Source organism: Anguilla rostrata, chromosome 13 (assembly GCF_018555375.3).
Source record: "Anguilla rostrata isolate EN2019 chromosome 13, ASM1855537v3, whole genome shotgun sequence".
NCBI classification, from domain to species: domain Eukaryota; kingdom Metazoa; phylum Chordata; class Actinopteri; order Anguilliformes; family Anguillidae; genus Anguilla; species Anguilla rostrata.
In genome coordinates this window covers 23,365,758-23,384,024 of record NC_057945.1, presented here as the reverse complement: position 1 = coordinate 23,384,024, position 18,267 = coordinate 23,365,758, and the positions used below count along the sequence as shown (strand labels likewise).

Genomic DNA, 18,267 nt, shown 5'->3' with positions numbered 1-18,267 from the left:
TATGCTGAAGAGGGATTGTTGTTGACTTCAGTCTACATTACAAAGGAGAAAGCTAAAATGATATGGATATCAAAGCCTTCTTTATATAGATATCAGTCTTCTTTGGCTGTCCCTGGAGACCGCTTACATCTGCACAGAGAACCAGCTGGGAGAGGGGACTCACTCCTTTGAGCTCTTTTCCCTTCCAGCATTTGCATTTGTTAGGGTCCCTGATGGAACCTGAGGAGATCTAGCATGGTTCCTATTCATGACAAACCCAGTGTTCGGTGAACACACAATTAACTGTGTGTCCCGGACAGAAAATGCCCTCTGACTCCTTGCATGGCTAATCATTTTCAGACACCATTTAGGGTTACAGTTACAGAGCGATGCCCACATTTCCTTTTCTCTGAGAACACCATGGTGTCTTCATTGTAGGGGGATCTAGTTTCTGCCTCAATTACCATGAGGAGAACATAGACTCTAAACTGGGCTTTGTGGGATTCATTTGCTGTATGATGCAACATCTTTCATAAATAAGGAGATTAAAATTACAAATCCTTTCATTAAGCCCACTTTCAGTTTTAAACCCCCTCCCACCCCACTTCATCCCTCACCCCCATGAGCTAAGCACATTCCTTTGCAGCTTGTCTGAACCCAGCCATTCTTTCCTTCTCAACCAACATCCATTGACTTCCCAAGAACACCCTGACCCCCTTTTAGAGTACATAAGACTTACCAACTGACGTTTTACCTAAATTTCCCCTCCCCATCCTGTCTTATTCTGTCGTTCTGTGATTAAAAATGTACACTTGCCCATCAATGAATGATAGAAATGTAGTATTGATCCCAAAAGACACAAAAATACCACTTAACTGTAAAAGTTCCTTTTCTAAACATTATGCCGCCATAACACTATTACAGGCAAGTTCTGCTAGGGATCACATTTTCCTGTGTACAAAATTACCTAGAATTGTTCCCAATCAGAATAAAATTAAGGCAGAGGCAACAAATACCTTTTTGAACAATATATTCTCACCATATTTTAATATTCTATGTCCTGATTAAAATAAGTACTTTCAAAGTGAGTCACTTAGCAAACTAACAACGTTCTGATAGTGCTACATCTGATATACAACAGCATGTATTGAATAATATGGATTTAAAGCTGAATTGGGATTTTTAGGAAAAATGTAACATTTTGATTTTGATTGTTATGCGTAAAATGCAATAGGGAAAAAACTATGGATTCCATAGTACAAATATCTAACTTTAAATGTCATATATATATATATAAATGTTATATATCTACATACAGTGAGTTGACCTTTAAATTGAACAGTTAAATAATATAACATTACACAAGGTTAAACAATATAACATTACTTGTGTAATTGTCATGCAAATGAACATAAAATTGCCATTTTGTGTTGATTTAGAAAATAGATTGTATACTTTGTAGATTGTATAATTTATTTCTGTTGGCAGAAAATACTAATCTGATCCATGCTTTTTTTAAATTTCATGACCAAGTAATCCCACGCCCTTTTCCTGCTCCAGCTGCAGTCATGATATGGGCAGCTAAGCCACTTATCTGGAGATTCTAACAACATAACAATATATAAAACTAAAAAACTGAACTGTCAAATGATTAGTACTTTCCAATGCATCTAGACTTCCTTTCTAAGGAAGATTTTTATGCAAGAACTATATAATGATATCACAGCAGTATAATATATTTCTAGGTACAATAATTTATATATTTGGCAATATATTGTGCATTTGATATACTGACACCATATATATCAAATATATTCCATTTCCATAAGGGCTATTCATAAATGTGATTGGTTGACTGGTTGGTGGGTGAGAAATTGATATATTGGTATAGTATTTGTCAGTAATTTCTTCAAGATTCCATGTTATTAATCAATATTACAGCTTGGAGCAAAAAAACCAAGATCCTTATATTTAAATGAAAATATAAAATAGCAACCCCCTATTTAACAGTGCATCATTCCTCAAAATTAACAAGTGTCAAGTAAGAAAACCCTTTACAGCATAATGCAATATAATACTGTACTGTATAATAATGTGCGCGATTCTCAAAATTGTACCCAAGAGCCGGGTAGGGAGGTCCTACCCTCTGCCACCAGATCCCACCCCCCCCAAAAAAAAAAAACCGTGAACTATATCACAGAATAGAGAATATGCTTCTAATAAATTTCTGGCTTTAGAATCTACAAATTGTGAAGCACATGGCAATAAATAGATAACTCCAATTACCACCAGCACTGAAGAATGTAGGACACCTCCCATGCTGGAAAGGATTTAAGTGCATTTTGAGTAACTCCGAAGACCTTTGGTTGTTTCTATATTAAAACCTTATGCTTCAGGGCTTTTTCTAATTTAGAATACATACATATTGATTTTATAATGTGATTCTGAGAGGGGACGGTTTAATTAATGCACAACTTAATTTACAATATATCAAGGGACAGTGGTTCAAATTAGCCATTTCACTTCTATACCAGCATTCATGCCCTCTAGCAACTGAATGAGGTTGAATGTTCTGAAGCAGTCTAAAAGTCTTTTCAGCAACACAGTTGCAACACCATTACAGATCAGCATATTGACTTGTGTGCTGCCAAGCAAACAGGTAGCAATCATAAGGACAGTTACAAAAGCTCCAGAAAATTCCCTACTGGATTTCACTACCAGACTATATATGGATTCTGATTCTGCCTGCTTACAAACAGACACCAGGGGCTCTATTTTCCAGAATAAATGAGTGTGGCTAGTGAATGTTAATATTTTGTGACCAGAGGCAAGGAGCATACAGCTCTGAGGGCAGAGTGCACCAGGAAAGCGAGCTAGATTATACTGAATCAGTGAGTGTGGTACAGCTGGATTCATTAATAGCCAATCAAATTACCTCTTTTCATTCCCTTTAAGAGCTGTACACATTGCGCAGGGCATACTGCCAATTTCCATAGCCTGTGTCTTGCAATGGAAGACAAGGGTAAGGATATATTATTCAGATGTTTCTCACAAGACGTTCTTTTGCGGGAGGTGCAGAGTCGGGCTGTCACAGAAATTGAGTGTTGGATGAATCTCATAAATAAGAGAAATTCATTTGAATTTGTTCAAATTTTCTTCCATCAGAACTTTTAAAAAATAATAAAATGACTACACAGACAAATCCTACAACATGACAAAATCACAACTCATCCAATCCCACATATGTACCGTTTTTGACAATAAACAAAAAGAAAAACCATAACCTTCCTAATTAGTTGCTGGTTAAACATAAATGCACAGTATTCTCTTTTGAACAAACAGCGGTTTATCCTGTAAATATTGACGATATTGTACCACAATTTAACTACAGTCAATTAAAATGAAAAGGTTGTTCAAGCTGCATTTATTTTCATTCTTCCCATTACAGACGGGTGTAAGAAAAAGAATGAAATACAATACCCCAGGGACCACAATGCAGTATAAGAACAGCCATAGACAATTAAAAATAGAAATAAATACAGGATTAAAATGATTAAAGTACAAAGAAAAAAGACAATGAACAATAAATGCAAATCAAGCATTTTTCCTGCTTCTGGGATTAATATCTATAAGTTTATATCTATATCTATAAGTCAAACTGGACAGCATATGATCCATACAAAACCGTTAAATGGCTTTTGAATAGGCTGTGATCATGCTCGCCTTGTATGGGAAAGCCCCAAAATATTCAATCTGTACGATGGCCTGCGACTTACACCATAGACATGGTCTGAGCAGGTGGGTGGCAAAGAGTGCAAATGGCAGACTAGACTGACCTGAAAATTCTGATGAGCTGCATCAAAATTGCACTGAGCTATGCGATATTGTCTGACACACCCCCATCAGTGGCTCCCTTCCCACTTTGGCACAGGGCGAGTTACAAAATAACCAAATAGCTCAGGTGAATCAGAACCCATGACAAAAATATACCATTTCATAAGTACAACAGCCCGCAAAACGCCATGCGCTAGCCAGACAATAGAGCACTGAGTGTGCTACAAACCCCATTATAGATATTGGAATATGCAGAGGTATATGAAAGACAATTCACATTCTTCTGCTTGGAACCTTACCAGTATCTTGGTGGTGTAGGCGCTGTTGATAGCTATAGCATTGACAAGGACGTCCAGGGTCTTGGGGGACAGGGCGCCAGGATCAGGGACCGCTTTGTAATGCACATCTCCCAGGTAGGCCTGCACCACTGTCATCCTGTTGGTGGTCAGTGTGCCGGTCTTGTCCGAGCAGATTGCCGTGGCATTGCCCATGGTTTCACAGGCATCCAGATGGCGCACCAGGTTGTTGTCCTTCATCATTTTCTGTTTATAGTATAAAAAAAAACATTTAGCCATTTTCATTCAATGCCACACATATGTAAAAAGTAGCAATCATAATGGGTTTCTTTAAGTGTATAATCATTTGACCACCTCTGCTTCATCTCTAGGTAGGGCAGATGCTCAACGGCCTGCCAGGAGCAATGGAATGTTCTAGTACTGGTAAACCATTAACAGAAAAGAAGCAATGATCCTTTCCTCATAAATTTTAAAGATGAAGACCGATGGGAAAACTCTTAATGAGGGATACGTGTCATTGGCTGTGCATGGAAGAGGTGGAGTAAGCGGCTGTGGTACTTCACCTTGACGGAATAGGCCAGAGAGATGGTGACAGCCAGAGGAAGCCCCTCAGGAACAGCCACGACCAGGACGGTCACGCCGATGATGAAGAACTTGACAAAATACTGGATGTAGACAGGAGTGCACTCTGGCATCCACTGCCTCTTCTGGAGCACAAAGTTGTCAATGGCGAAGTACAGCACCAGGATGATGACCGTGATAGCTGACATCACCAAACCTACCAGGCAGCAGGGACAAAGTGGTGAGTCTCTAATCGGCAGAAAATGCCATAGCCTGAAAGAATGGGCTGTTGTGCAGCTAAACCACACAAAAAATATATAATTCAATTTAACATTACCTCTCCAGCAAAACCTGAATGAAATGATCATCTGCTGAAGGCTTCAGACAAAACAGGTTAGTGCCTCTATGCAATCTGTTGACTTTGGAAGAAGATAAATGTACTGTAATTGATGTTGTTTGCCTTGAAGACAAGCTAATGCTTCCTGTTTCACTCAAGCTCCACTCGAGAGGTGATGTCAAAAATCACTGTTTCTTTCTCCAAGGACCTTCACTGTGTATTCTAATATACTGATTTCCAAAGTAGTTGTCAGCCTATTTGGGGGCTGCAAAACAGTGCATAAGGTTTACAAACAACCAAAACAATATTTCACTGACGATATATAAACTTATAAAATGCCCAAACCACTGATTTGTAGAATTCATCACATAGCTACACAAGCATAGCCAGAGATTTAATTGCCAACAAGAAATATATAGGTGATCACTGATTGGCAGATCCCATTGTTACAATTTCTTTAATTTTGGTATATTTTATAAGTCTCTTAATGTACATGGGTTACAAAACAAAGAGCTCTAAGCATCAAAGAATATCAAGTGCTGTCCACTGCACTGCTGCCCAGGCACCCTGTTTTGTGTTGAGCATCTTGATGTGCCATTCTTAATGTGTGTACCCCATGAATTCACAAGGTTAAGGGCTGCACAGGGGTCTGGGAATCCTTTTACAGTCTTCCCAGATGGCTTTCTCTCTGTTGTATTGTAAAACTTTCCACTACGAAATGCTATGTGATAATTTGTTGTTAATTGTGATATCCAAAATAAAGATCGATTGACTGATTCTGTACCAGTCATTCAAAAATGTATTTCATTGTAAAACACAGAATGTAAATTCAACATCATCAAGGTACCAATACACAATGCAACATATGCTACTTCACACAACGTTAACAACAAAATCCACAAAACTGCTTAAATCTGTTCGACACGCTACTACACCTGCTTTCCCAATCTGAACGGCTAGCTTGGTCAGTTTTCCTTGAAGAACGGATTTCTCCTTCTTGGAGACATTGGTCTTTTTCTTTTCCTTCTCATCCATGTCCCCTCCCTCGGCACTCTTCAGAGGCTGCATCTCCATAGCGGCTGCACCATCTTGTTTCTTAACTGAAATGATCAGAACATACAGACTTTGGAATTAACTGTTTCTATGGGATGCTTCAACAACACCTTTGTGTAGGATATATTTGGATTTTTCTTACAGTATCCACAGAGATGGTGATATTTCAAACCCCACTCATATGCTGCAAAGCAAATTACTCTGACCAAGTCTAGAGCAGAAATGTGAGACCAGCATTTTGAAACCAGGACTCTCCAGTCATTAGTCTAGAGTCCGCATTCACAAAGCATCTCAGAGTAAGAGTGCTGATCTAGGATCATGTTTCTGCTGGCCATACCCTAACCTTATACTTTGTGAGCTTAAAAGCTAAAACTGTTCCTAGATCTGCACTCCTGCTCGGAGACACTTCATGAATTAGAGCCCAGAACTCAATCCACCACTTCCTGTTTCTGACCATCAGGGTCTGGAGAAATGTAACCACAACTCACTGATTTACTGAAGGTACTTTTTCCATTTTCCCCTCCTTAAAATGTTACACATGCTACAATAAAACCCCAGATACCACAAACACATAAGGGCCATCTTTTACCCACATCCTGTGAAAGCATTGTTAACCGTTAATAAAAACTGGCATGAAGGAACCTGACATGGGGATCAATGGTTTAAAACATGAAACCTCTGCACACCTTTATAATCATCATGTCACAGTATTCCACAGCTTACCATTCTGGGCTGATTCCCAGTCTAAGACAGCAAATAAAGTCAAACAATCTTCTCAGAGCATGCATAGAGTAAAACCCAAAACCACACAGCAGCAACATAAATAGCTGAACTACACAGTAAAGGGAAAACTAATGACAAATAAAATATATAAAACAACTGTTATACCTTGAAATATTCATTCTTAAATTCAGAAATGTTAGTGAGCACAATTAACAGAATACCCCACTGGATGATATTTTCAGATTGCCGCAATCATTTACCAGAAAGGTTGCCTACGCATTTACTACTTATCACAAAATAACTTTATGCAATCCAAATCTATTAGAGACAAGGCAGATGCTTTGAAATTATGATACCAGATGGACTTCAAGGCTCAGTATAATTTGTTCTTCTGCACTGTGCAATGAGTATTGGAGTAACAACATCAGACAGATACACAATCCTGGACACCCTCAAGAGCAAAGAGACAGCTGGAAGGTAAAAATGACAACACTGTGAACACAGACATTAGATCTAATGGAGAGGTGTGGATCTGCACTGCTGGGGAAGCACAAACCAGGATAAGTGAAAGCATGTTACCTTTGGTCTGGTTGTTCTCCATATTTCCATCCTGAATTTTACCTATGATTAAGACATACGAGACACAGAACCAAAATAACAAAAAAGCAGACAATAAAACATCCATCACACAGGACATTACAGTGAAATCAAATAAAAAAGGAAGACAGAAAAATGAATATTTATTTCACATCATCCATGACAGTAACATACATAACACAAATGCTGCATCATAAATGAGAGTTACGTGTAGGCGTCCTCTTTAGGCAAAGTACATGGCTGCAGTGGTTTGTGTGATGTGTCTCATGAACTGCAGGCATGTTTTCAGACTTGCCAACATGTATGCAATGTCATATGACAATTCACATGACTAGTGTGGGTGATGTGTCTGTGGACTATCCACTGTCAGATTAGATAAATAGATTAGATTACTACATCACTTGCATTTTAATGTGATTTATAAAACATTATGAATATAACATTTTGTTAGACTTGGGAGTTTTGTTCTCTAAAATGTTGACGACTGTCCACACCACATTAAACATTTTTTCATGAAACACAACACAAACACAAATATCTGTGTCTACAGAGATTTTTGGAAGGTGCACAGAACAAAACAGAATTTGGAAAGTATATGAAGCGCGTGCATTTAATGTGCATGTTAACCAATATTTTAATGCTGGGATTATCGTTATAATTATGAAACAGTATGTGCAGTGGACCATAGTATAGTTCCAAAGATATGCTACATACATTGTGTCTCCGCAATTGTCTTTGACCTACTGTTGACTAAATAATGAAAGAAGTCAATGAATGAGAACTCACTGGTGACAAATTGCTTTAGTGACCTTTACTGGCAGTGAAGACTCACCGCCATTACTTTCTCTCACCAGTTGTCAGTGCACAGAATCTGAATTAATGTAGCATGCCATTGTTAGACCTGGGTCAATACACACACAAGTCAAAACTGCATCAATAACAACAATGATTGAAAGCCATACTAAGTTGGCTGAGGGGTCAGAATTTTCCTACACCAATGCATAGCACACAGCAGCCATCACATTCATTAAAATGGTGGCTGGTTCACAATAAGAGTGCCAGCTAACTTTGATTTGGTGACTTTTACATACATTATCATAAGCACCATACTGTAAGAAAATGCATTTGGTCCATTGGTCCACTGGTCCATTTTAGGGAAGTGTTTATGTGTATATATTTTCTATTTACAGATGTCCAATTGGAGTGGAAATCAGCTTAAGTGGGGTATACTCACGTTACTGACTAGAAGGAACTCCATTAATCAATTATACAAGAAAAGCAATTCAGATACTTCATAAAATACCAGGACAAAGAAGTCACACATTAAACACAATGAGAAGAGAGCAACACAAGCACAGAAGGATACACAGCATGCAGAACAACACTTGGACCAGGATGCGCATGCTAAATCACCAAAGGGATTTAAACAGGGAAAAAACAATAAAAACTAAAAAAGAATTTTAAAAACAATAAGAAAGGCTGCTTGTTAAACGCCAGAATTCATTGTACAAGAGACCTGAAAGACTGCATAACCTTCATATATATTGTCTTTGTTGTCTTTGAGAGTTCGCTTATCCAGTTTTAGGACTGGAAAGTGTGACATCACGATTGCATCAATTCCCTGTTCACTGGTACAGCAACAAGGAAAGCATACCAAGTGCTCTCTTGATGATTTACATGGTTTCCTGCTTTGTGCTTGACTGAAACCGCAAACAAACTAAATTAAAATTTTGTAAATGACTTGAAATGTTTTATTTACATGACTTATTTTATTTACATAGCGTCAAATTTCCTTCTTTCTCCACCACTACAAAATATAGCTGTTTTTGCAGAAGTGCTGTGAAGACATTTACAGGAGTAGTTATATTTGTATCATCTAAACAGGTCACTGAACCTGGTAATATGGGCAATACTCTGCACAGCACTGCTATAATGCTGTGTAAAATAATGTTCCTTCCCTGTGCAATAATTACTGTTACTGTAACTGTTATGAGGGAAGAGAAATATTTTTCCTTTGTGACAGGCTTTGCGACAGTCTTTCTTTAAAAAAACATTATACAATTAAAATTGAATTGAATATTTAATAAATAATATCTATAAAATACATGTATAGCAAGGTATACATAATTTATTATGACGTGTATAGGAGATCACACCACAAGCCTAGGTAAAGATATTATACAAGCCAGCAACTGTACTCATACATATTATTACCACAATATAGGAAACAGCAGCAAAGCTAGCTATTTTGTCCAGCTGATAACGTATAGCTGAAGTTTGTCCAAAATACCTAGTTTAGTCAACCAGTTTCCGAACAAGCTAGTTAAGTTCAACCAAGCAGCTTACACTCTTGAAAAATATATACAAAATGCATCATGCTACAAAGCACACTCCTGATACTTCTTCTACAATACACAACATCCAAAACTTAAAATTGTATTCTTTCCTGAAGTGTACAGTGTTTTGCTAAGCTAACGTGTTGGTTTTCTAAGATCACATGACTACGCGTAAGTACGGAGCAGAAGCAAGTCTTTTTCCACACAGAGAACAGAGCAAGAAGTTGGTATGTATGCAAAATAGTGATGGGATGTTTGATTCTTTTTTCCTGACTCCTTCGCAAACAATTTGTTCAGTGAAATGGATGAATCTTTCAGTACGTTCAATTGATTCAATAATTCCACTTCCTCAGAGCGCATAGGAATCGGCGAAAGAAGACTCAGAAAAGTGATTCTCCTTCAGAGCTGGCTTTACCGTTTATGAACTATTCATTCAGACGTGTCTCATTCATTCAGTGGAATGGATATAGCCATTCTTTGGTGTGATAGATTAGCTTGGCCCATGAGTGCTAAATCATTGCAATGGTTCTGACAGCAGACACAACTAGATAATGTACCCGATTAGAAGAACTCAAAAGAGTTGTTATTCTCGAGCCCCGAAAGAGTCGTGATTATAGTTCATTTCGTTCAGTAGCCTAGGGTACTGCCCATTCCTTGACTCATAAAACACAAGTTTAGGCAGTCAGCAGCTAATGTATTTACTTTTGGTTTTACTGCAACATCGCATTGTTTAAATGCTTTTTCACAATGTGATAAATTATCATTTTTAAATGCATGTTGGTTGGAGACTGAGTGTGATGTAGGTGGAGCTGCTTCGGTCAATCAAAAGAGTAAAATGAATGACTCAACTGAGAAAAGGAATAATTACTCCCGAGTCAGTAAAAAAAAAGTTGTTCAGTTGGAACAAACCATTTGCAAACTGCACACCACTAATGTAAAACAACTATTCACATTTGGGAAGAGAATATGTGCCTGGTAGTTGTAAACCTGTATTAATAACTAATTTATTCATTTAATGTATTTAGTGTATGTCTTTCTGGCCAGGTCAGAACTATTCTCTTCATTTAATTCACAGAAAGAATAACATTTAACTTTTTAGGATAATTTTTTAAATGGAAAGTAGAATAACATTGACCAGACAGTTTGACAGCACACTTCATGCTGCTACAATATTTGAAAATTATTTTTATACTTATTGCTTTTATTGGGTCCTGCAGGGGAGAGTTGGTATATACAATATGTAAAGCACCATATATGTATCATGGTCAATAACTTTTTGTACACTGCTACATTAGCCATTTCAGGTTTTTACATGTGCAATTTGGTCCTCTACCAAGTGCTAAAACATGGAGCAATTCAAAATATTTTGGGGGAAATTTTGTTTTTTCTTTAACAGTTTTTGAGCAAGACAAGTACATCTGGGGTGGGTTTCCCGATAACATTATATTTTAGGATTAACAAGTGTGTTTACAAGGTTCTTAAGCAACGAACGGTCTCTCGTTAAGTAGGATTCCCAAACACGATGGTTAGACAGACTGTTAAGAGGAACTTAGCAAAGAGCTTCTTTGTAAAGTGCGTTTTGGCTACAGCATGCGTAGTAGATAAACCAATATCGTATCCACAATATTTATCTGTTTTTTTTAATGCATTATTTTTTGTTGTTTAATTATTATTATTATTATTAGTAGTAGTAGTAGTAGTAGTAGTAGTATTGCTATTATTATTATTACTTTTCATAATCTGAGGTGGTCTCACATTGCCATTGGGGCGATATAGCTCAGGAGGTAAGACCGATTGTCTGGCAGTCGGAGGGTTGCCGGGTCAAACCCCGCCCTGGGCATGTCGAAGTGTCCTTGAGCAAGACACCTAACCCCTAACCTCTAACTGCTCTGGCGAATGAGAGGCATCAATTGTAAAGCGCTTTGGATAAAAGCGCTATATAAATGCAGTCCATTTACCATTTACCATTGGAAATGTGTTTCCTTGAACATAAAATAATAATAATAATAACCTCCATATATGTATTATAGGCAGTTTTCATTTACTGTTTCAATTATTCCACCCCTCTGTTACAATTATACCGACTAGGTCATATGAATGTAACATCGGACTGCTTGTACTTTGGTTTAAATTGTACGCAATTCGATGAAGTTATGAATGTAAATGAAACGGGTAATGACTAAACTGACATATCAAAGCTGTTTGAAGTGAAATTTCATAGTGCTAGGTGCTAAATATTTTCTGAGTAAATGTGCAACATTCAAAACCTGTTACATTTATACCAACTCTCCTCTACTGTACCTGTATGCTAAGATATATAGACTAATATTACTGTCTATACACCTACACTGGACATGTATTCAGTGTTAAAGGTAAATGGTAGTGAAGTAAGGAAAGGGTTAATATATCTGTTATGATATGAGTGAATGGTAAGGTATGTTCAGGGTTATTAGGGCAGGCATGGTATTGTAAGCATTAATAGGGTATTTAGCACTAGAGTAAGAAAGTTCCAGTAACTAGAATAAGCATGTTCACTAACTGGCAAGCAGCTTTGTTTTATACACCTCAAAAAACTAAATATTCACAACAATTAATATACAGTATAAGGTGTCATATAATACTGGTTTTCCCAGCATAAGCAACATTTGTTAACTCTAACTCAGATAGGATTGCAAAATGACAAACTTAAATTCTCCTCATACAAAATTTGCAGTCAACAGCACCCTTCAGTATAAAGCATTCAAATTGTTTTTGTATACGTCCAACAGCAATTGGAGCTTGACATGATATTTGGTTGCTAGTCTAGAACATTGTATTTAAACATACAACAAAAATTATTACTAAAGCAGTCACATCATAGTTTTTACAGTCCCTGTTCGTCTGAGCTCCTTGAAATGAAAGTACATGGGTTGGCTCATTTTTCACGCCACGTTCATCTCAAACTCAAAAGTATGAAAAGGTGCTGAAAACTGAGGTAAACAAAAAACGATGACAACGCCAGCACTGTCGAGCCTCAAAAGAACATGTTTATTATTTAGAACTACTGCAGAAGTGTTTTTCCATCGGTGATAAGCCCTGTTGTTTTGCGTTTTGTGAAACTGCTTTCATTAGCACTACCTTTGCCATACTGTTCCTTTTTGCACCAGGTGTGTGCACACATACGTGTGTTCACAATTATTATTTAATTATTTCTGCTGGAAACAATTTCTGCATTGCTAATAACTTTATGGTTCTAAGAAGCAGCATACTGCACTTGGAGATTAACAAAAGCACTTTTCTGATATATTCTGACAACACCTTCAGTGGATAAAACTCCAGCCAAACCTGAGTACCAGATAACCTGTCTGCTCTGTAGTGTTTTCCTGGATTGGTATCACTCATTAAAATTTTAATTATGCATGTGCTAAAATATCTATTACTGTACCTGATTTTTTTTTTTTTTTCAGTTACAGTACACAGAATTGAGTATATACATAAGACTAACTGGTATCAAGCCATCCAAATCTGTATTTACTTTTAATTGAGTAATGTGCATGATAAAAATGTATTTCCTGATGAATGAAGAGAGGCCAACATGATGGGAGGCCAACATAATGGGACCAACAAAGATCCCAACACTGTGTATGTTACTGACATGGTCAGCTACACATGAGATTGTGCCAGCCAACGCTGAATTGAAGGAGCATCTAAAGATATGGTGTATCAAATTTTACATCGAATTTACTGTATTTAAACTTTAGAAATCTGCATGGCCGCTTAGTGAAATGTTAAAGGGCAGTTGGTAAATAAATATGCAAATTATATATGTACAAAATAGAGTAGTTTGTTAAGTTATCAAGATATGGTGACAAGGATTCTGGCCTTCGTATGTAGGGTTAAGTAGGAAAAGGGTAAAAAAAATTAACTTACTTGTACAGATTTTAAAATAAAACTTTTTTAAGTCTTTGGGCAACAAAAGAAAACAGAACTGAAACCACTGTTCCATTCCAAGTAAGAAATAATAAGTTATTTTACATTGTAAGGAATTAGACTGTATTATACTGGCTCACACTCGACAGCTTAGCAAATAAGATATTAATCAACTGATGATGATCATTTGTCAACTTGGGCTTTTCAGTACCCAAGTACCCAAAGAAAGTATTTTGTGACTGTGGAGATTTGTTCTATCGCACAATGTATAACCTCCACAGAGATGCTAAAGACGTTAAATCCTGACAAATACTGAGTCTTTCATAAAAAATAGAACCCATTGGCTTGAATAAATCTCGTTACTATTGCCACTGGTTGAATAAAAACAGAACTTCCTAAGAAGTGGACTAAAAATGAAAATGACTAACATATTGAATAGTACAGGCTGTTGGACTCATCTGAATACAATACTGTTCAGAAAAGAGGAAAACTCTTTAACTATGTATAAATGTCATTTTATCACCTCTAGTAAATAATTTAATTCTGAGATTGAGTATTTATTTTATTAATTATTTTGAGAATTTCACTTATTATTGTATTTCTAATGGATTTTAATATACTATGGCAAAGAAAGATAAAGGAAGACACTACAGAATAAGATCATGTGAGCAGGTTTGCATGAAAAGTAATAAAAACGCAGTTTGCCAACATGCTACTAAAATCTAACATAGTACACATGCTGAAGGAATTGCCACAATATTTGGTGCACATTTACCCTATGAATATTAAACATGTGAGAAGGATCCTGTTTTGTAGCTTTAGTAGTACAAGGCAGAGAATAATTCTGTTAATATTATCATTTTACAAATGAATAGAATATTCTTCTTAACACATAAATATTAGCACTTGTGAATGCATTTGTATATTACCATATTTATCATTTATCATAAGGCTGCATCACCCTTCCTGTGCTCCTTTACCCAGCTTGCAAGCACGGAGCGGTCAACTAGCGGCCCGCCATCGGCACAGCCGTTGGTCCGCCCGCATACTGCAAATGGTCAGTACGGTGTGCCGCCAGCAGACACACGAGACTGAGGCAGTCGAGACAAGGATCCGCCTTCGAGAGAATAGTTGGCGAGCGGTCCTGCCACTATCGGACTGCTGCAGTTGCCGACGGCGGTCCGATAGGTGATCGCTTGCTGGGTGGGTTTTGAAGTCTGCAGAAATCCTTTCAATATATTTCAAGCTCTGCAGTATATCAATTCCTTTCAGTCACCAGACTGAGGAAAAGGAAAAATGCCCCATTCAGGTAAAATACTGATAAGGGGGAAAGGTCAACAATCTAGAACAGAGTCCTGTGTGCGGTTCTATTCTTAGGACAGATCACAGACAATGGGGCAGCAACACAGATTCTTCTCCTTTAGATCTCAGTCAAGAGTCTCAGGCGTATGTTGTGTGACCTGCTAAATAACATGGCCCGCCCCTAGCCTTTCCAATCCCAGCCGAAGGCACACAGATATCTTGCGTTTACGAGCTACAGGGTGGATCCGTTCTGTGTTTTTTACTGCTTATTGTGGCATTCCTGTGTAAGTTACTCATTGGCATCATGGGGGAACGTAAAAAACAAAAAAAAAACAGAAAGGAGAGAAGAGAGAAAAAAGGACTGTTTCACAAGTATAGGTGACATGCATTCAAAAGAAGTGCACAGTCAGCAAATAAGAAGGGAAAATCAAAATAGTTGGAGAGGGAGGAACCCATTGGGTAAGGACAAGGGAGTCTTCTCAACGTACCATTGACTAGGCTGGCATTACCAGGGGCATTTGCGCCTGCAGCACCATCGGTAGCTATAGTTGAGATGGGGTTGGCGGAGGGATGGGAGTGGTCTAGCGAGTAATAATGGATAAAAAAGGACAACAAATAGTGAACAAAAATAGCATGGTTAAGAAAAACAAGAGCCTCATCACCATGATTAGCATCGTTTTCATACAACGGTTCAAAATGAAAGGGCAGGGAGAAGAATGCTATTAACAGGCATAACATTCACAATGCAACATAAAGACATGTTTCACATAATATGGATAAACAGAACAAAAAATAACAAGTACACAATGATCAATGGCACAGTAAGAGTGGATTGACCAGCTTCTCCTATGCTAAACCTGTAACCATCAGAACTGCTTCAAAATCAATCGGTGGGTTTATATTTAGGCACAATGAATATAAAGTATGTCCTACAGGTTATTAAAACAAAAAATAAAAACACATCCTGTACAATTACATAGTTTGCTCATTTTGTTATATTGCTCCAATATAGCCAACCTTAAGTGCTTTCATTCTATTTGATTAGTTTTCCTGTTTTTATTTATTGTTAGAGTTTTTTTAAATATAAAGGTGAATCCCTTGTAAGGCCTGACTACCCATCAACACTTTCTGCCAGGTGAAAATGAAAACAGCAACTTGTTGGCCATCTAACTCAGATAGGTCATCTCAAATGAGTGATATCTGATTTTCACTTTCCTGGGCCACAGCCTGGTTTTGCAGTGATGATGAGGTGCCTGGGGCCACAGAAGGATCCCCTGTTCATTTTAATCTGCAGAAAATCTGTGTTAAGGCAGAGCCTTCAAATGTATGCATCAGCATATGAGGCTCAGCTGTACTGATCATTTATAAGGCAGTGGGCCCAATCGAAAACAAGCAATAAATCACTGAGGTGTACTGTCTGGTGTTTAATCATTTAATACAAACACATTCAAAGTAATCACAAAATCACAAAGCGAGCCAGCAGTTCTCGTTTTGCCCAAAATATTTGCTTTGGTGATAATATTCATGTGCCATGCGCAAAAAAATAATAATAAAAATAAAAAATAAATAAAAAAAGAAGTCATTTATTATTTTGTTTAAGGAATTTTAGCAGATTCGGTCAACCCATGGATCAGCTCAGCCTCTGCAGGAACATGGATGAGATGCTTTTTTTCCCATACTTAAAAAGACATGACTGGAAGGCTTCTCTTTTTAAGTGAAGAATCACTGTGACTGAAGCTGGATCAGGAATGGGGAGGTCGGGGTGGGGGTGGGAGGGGGCTGGAGTTAAAGAGAGGGTTTAGTTGGGTAAACTGGTGGGTTGGTGGGACGGGGAGAGGCTGGGCGGCAGGGGAGGCGGGGGGAGGATTGAACGGTGACTGTGCTGATAGACACCCCTGGGGCAAAGTGAGGTCAGGTGACACAGGTTCATACTCTACCTGCTGGCTGCTGGCCATCCTCCACTGCCTGACCTGCATAGTGATTTTCAGAATAATAAGACAATAAGGTGGAGTAGCTACATGCTAGCTGAGACGTTCACACCGTTAGCTTGGGGAATGCAAGGGTAACATTATTATTACAGACCAGTACTGTATATTGTTTAAGGAACAATGTTCTTAAGATTTGGGGTGAAAATGTATTTATTTATTTATTTATTTATTTCAGCACCAATTACACCAGGAAATTCATATAAAGGAGATGATGAACACAGATGATGTTCAGTGCTGAAGAGGTCACATCTGCAAAAAAATGTATTTTTCCCATTTACTGTAGAACTGGATGGACATTATTATATGAACTAAACATAGGAGCTTAATGTCTAGTAGTATCTTACCTTCCACCTATGCAGTTTTTGTCCCTGAATTATTTAGGATCATAAATGATCACAAAACTCCAGGCCGCTTCTAAAAACTATATGAGTAACATAGTTTATGCTTTAGAACATTCTTGGCAAGGCAAATGTGAGCACATCATTAAGATCAATGAGCATGATAAATATACTTCCTAACCATACTTAAATACATGTGTTTTGTATGTTGAACAGCCGTCATTATTGTCTGTAGTTCAGCTTTACAAACGTAATGATTCACTAATGTCGTTTTCTGGTGGGAAGAGCGAAAATCCTGGAAGGCAATGCATATTATTGTTTGTACTTGCCTGGACTCTTATTTTGCCATGCACTAATACAAAAAGAAACATTGTAAACAATAAAACTTCATCAAGCACTTTGTTTAGATTAGTGCAGGAGAGAGGCACTCCGTAGGTCTGTGCTAATCTGCATTTATAAACTGAACTGAACTCATCAGCAAGTAGTGTAAGCAAAGCTTCTTCACCCACGTCGGTACAGTAGCTGGACTGCAGACCCCCCCCCCCCCCCAAAAAAAAACAAAAAAACAAAAAACAAAAAAACAACTGTAATTCAGATCACTTCTACAGCTCAATGCAACATTCCAAATGTATGCAGACCGGAGAGTGACACACATACCTTTCTTCTCCTTCTTCTCCTCCTCCTCTCCACCAGCCCCCAGGAGCGTGAAGATGATCCCAGTCTGAGAGTTGACTCCCACTGCAGTGACCAGCATTCGGCCCGATCCCTCCATCACATGGGTCCCTGTGGCAGACAGAGGTCACTGGTCAGAGAAGATCATCTACAGCTCAAATCTGGTGTGTGGTGAACAGTATTATTGTTAAAATAATCTCTCCACTGAGTCACATTTCATAAGTGGTCATCCAAACTACCTGGCTTCACTCAACAATGGTTTTTAATTCTTCTTGTGTGCCAACTACATTATGTAGCTTAATAAATGTCATACAGTTCTTCAAAGGGATGAGCATTGTGATT

General features: G+C 37.8%; 1 protein-coding gene across 22 annotated transcripts in view; it reads right to left on the bottom strand.

Annotated features, from left to right (window-relative positions):
* The window catches only part of atp2b2 (ATPase plasma membrane Ca2+ transporting 2), a 161,070-nt gene that overhangs the window by 26,856 nt on the left and 115,947 nt on the right, over nucleotides 1-18,267 (bottom strand). For 12 of the 22 annotated variants that reach the window (XM_064304125.1, XM_064304126.1, XM_064304123.1 and 9 more), the window contains 7 exons: nucleotides 17,911-18,036; nucleotides 16,865-16,897; nucleotides 15,416-15,508; nucleotides 7,363-7,404; nucleotides 5,943-6,107; nucleotides 4,673-4,887; nucleotides 4,113-4,355 (listed from right to left, as the gene is read on the bottom strand). In XM_064304125.1, the coding sequence (XP_064160195.1) occupies nucleotides 4,113-4,355; nucleotides 4,673-4,887; nucleotides 5,943-6,107; nucleotides 7,363-7,404; nucleotides 15,416-15,508; nucleotides 16,865-16,897; nucleotides 17,911-18,036 (917 nt within the window). The remainder of the gene's footprint in view (nucleotides 1-4,112; nucleotides 4,356-4,672; nucleotides 4,888-5,942; nucleotides 6,108-7,362; nucleotides 7,405-15,415; nucleotides 15,509-16,864; nucleotides 16,898-17,910; nucleotides 18,037-18,267) is intronic. The other 10 variants (XM_064304141.1, XM_064304131.1, XM_064304134.1 and 7 more) reach the window with 4 other exon arrangements.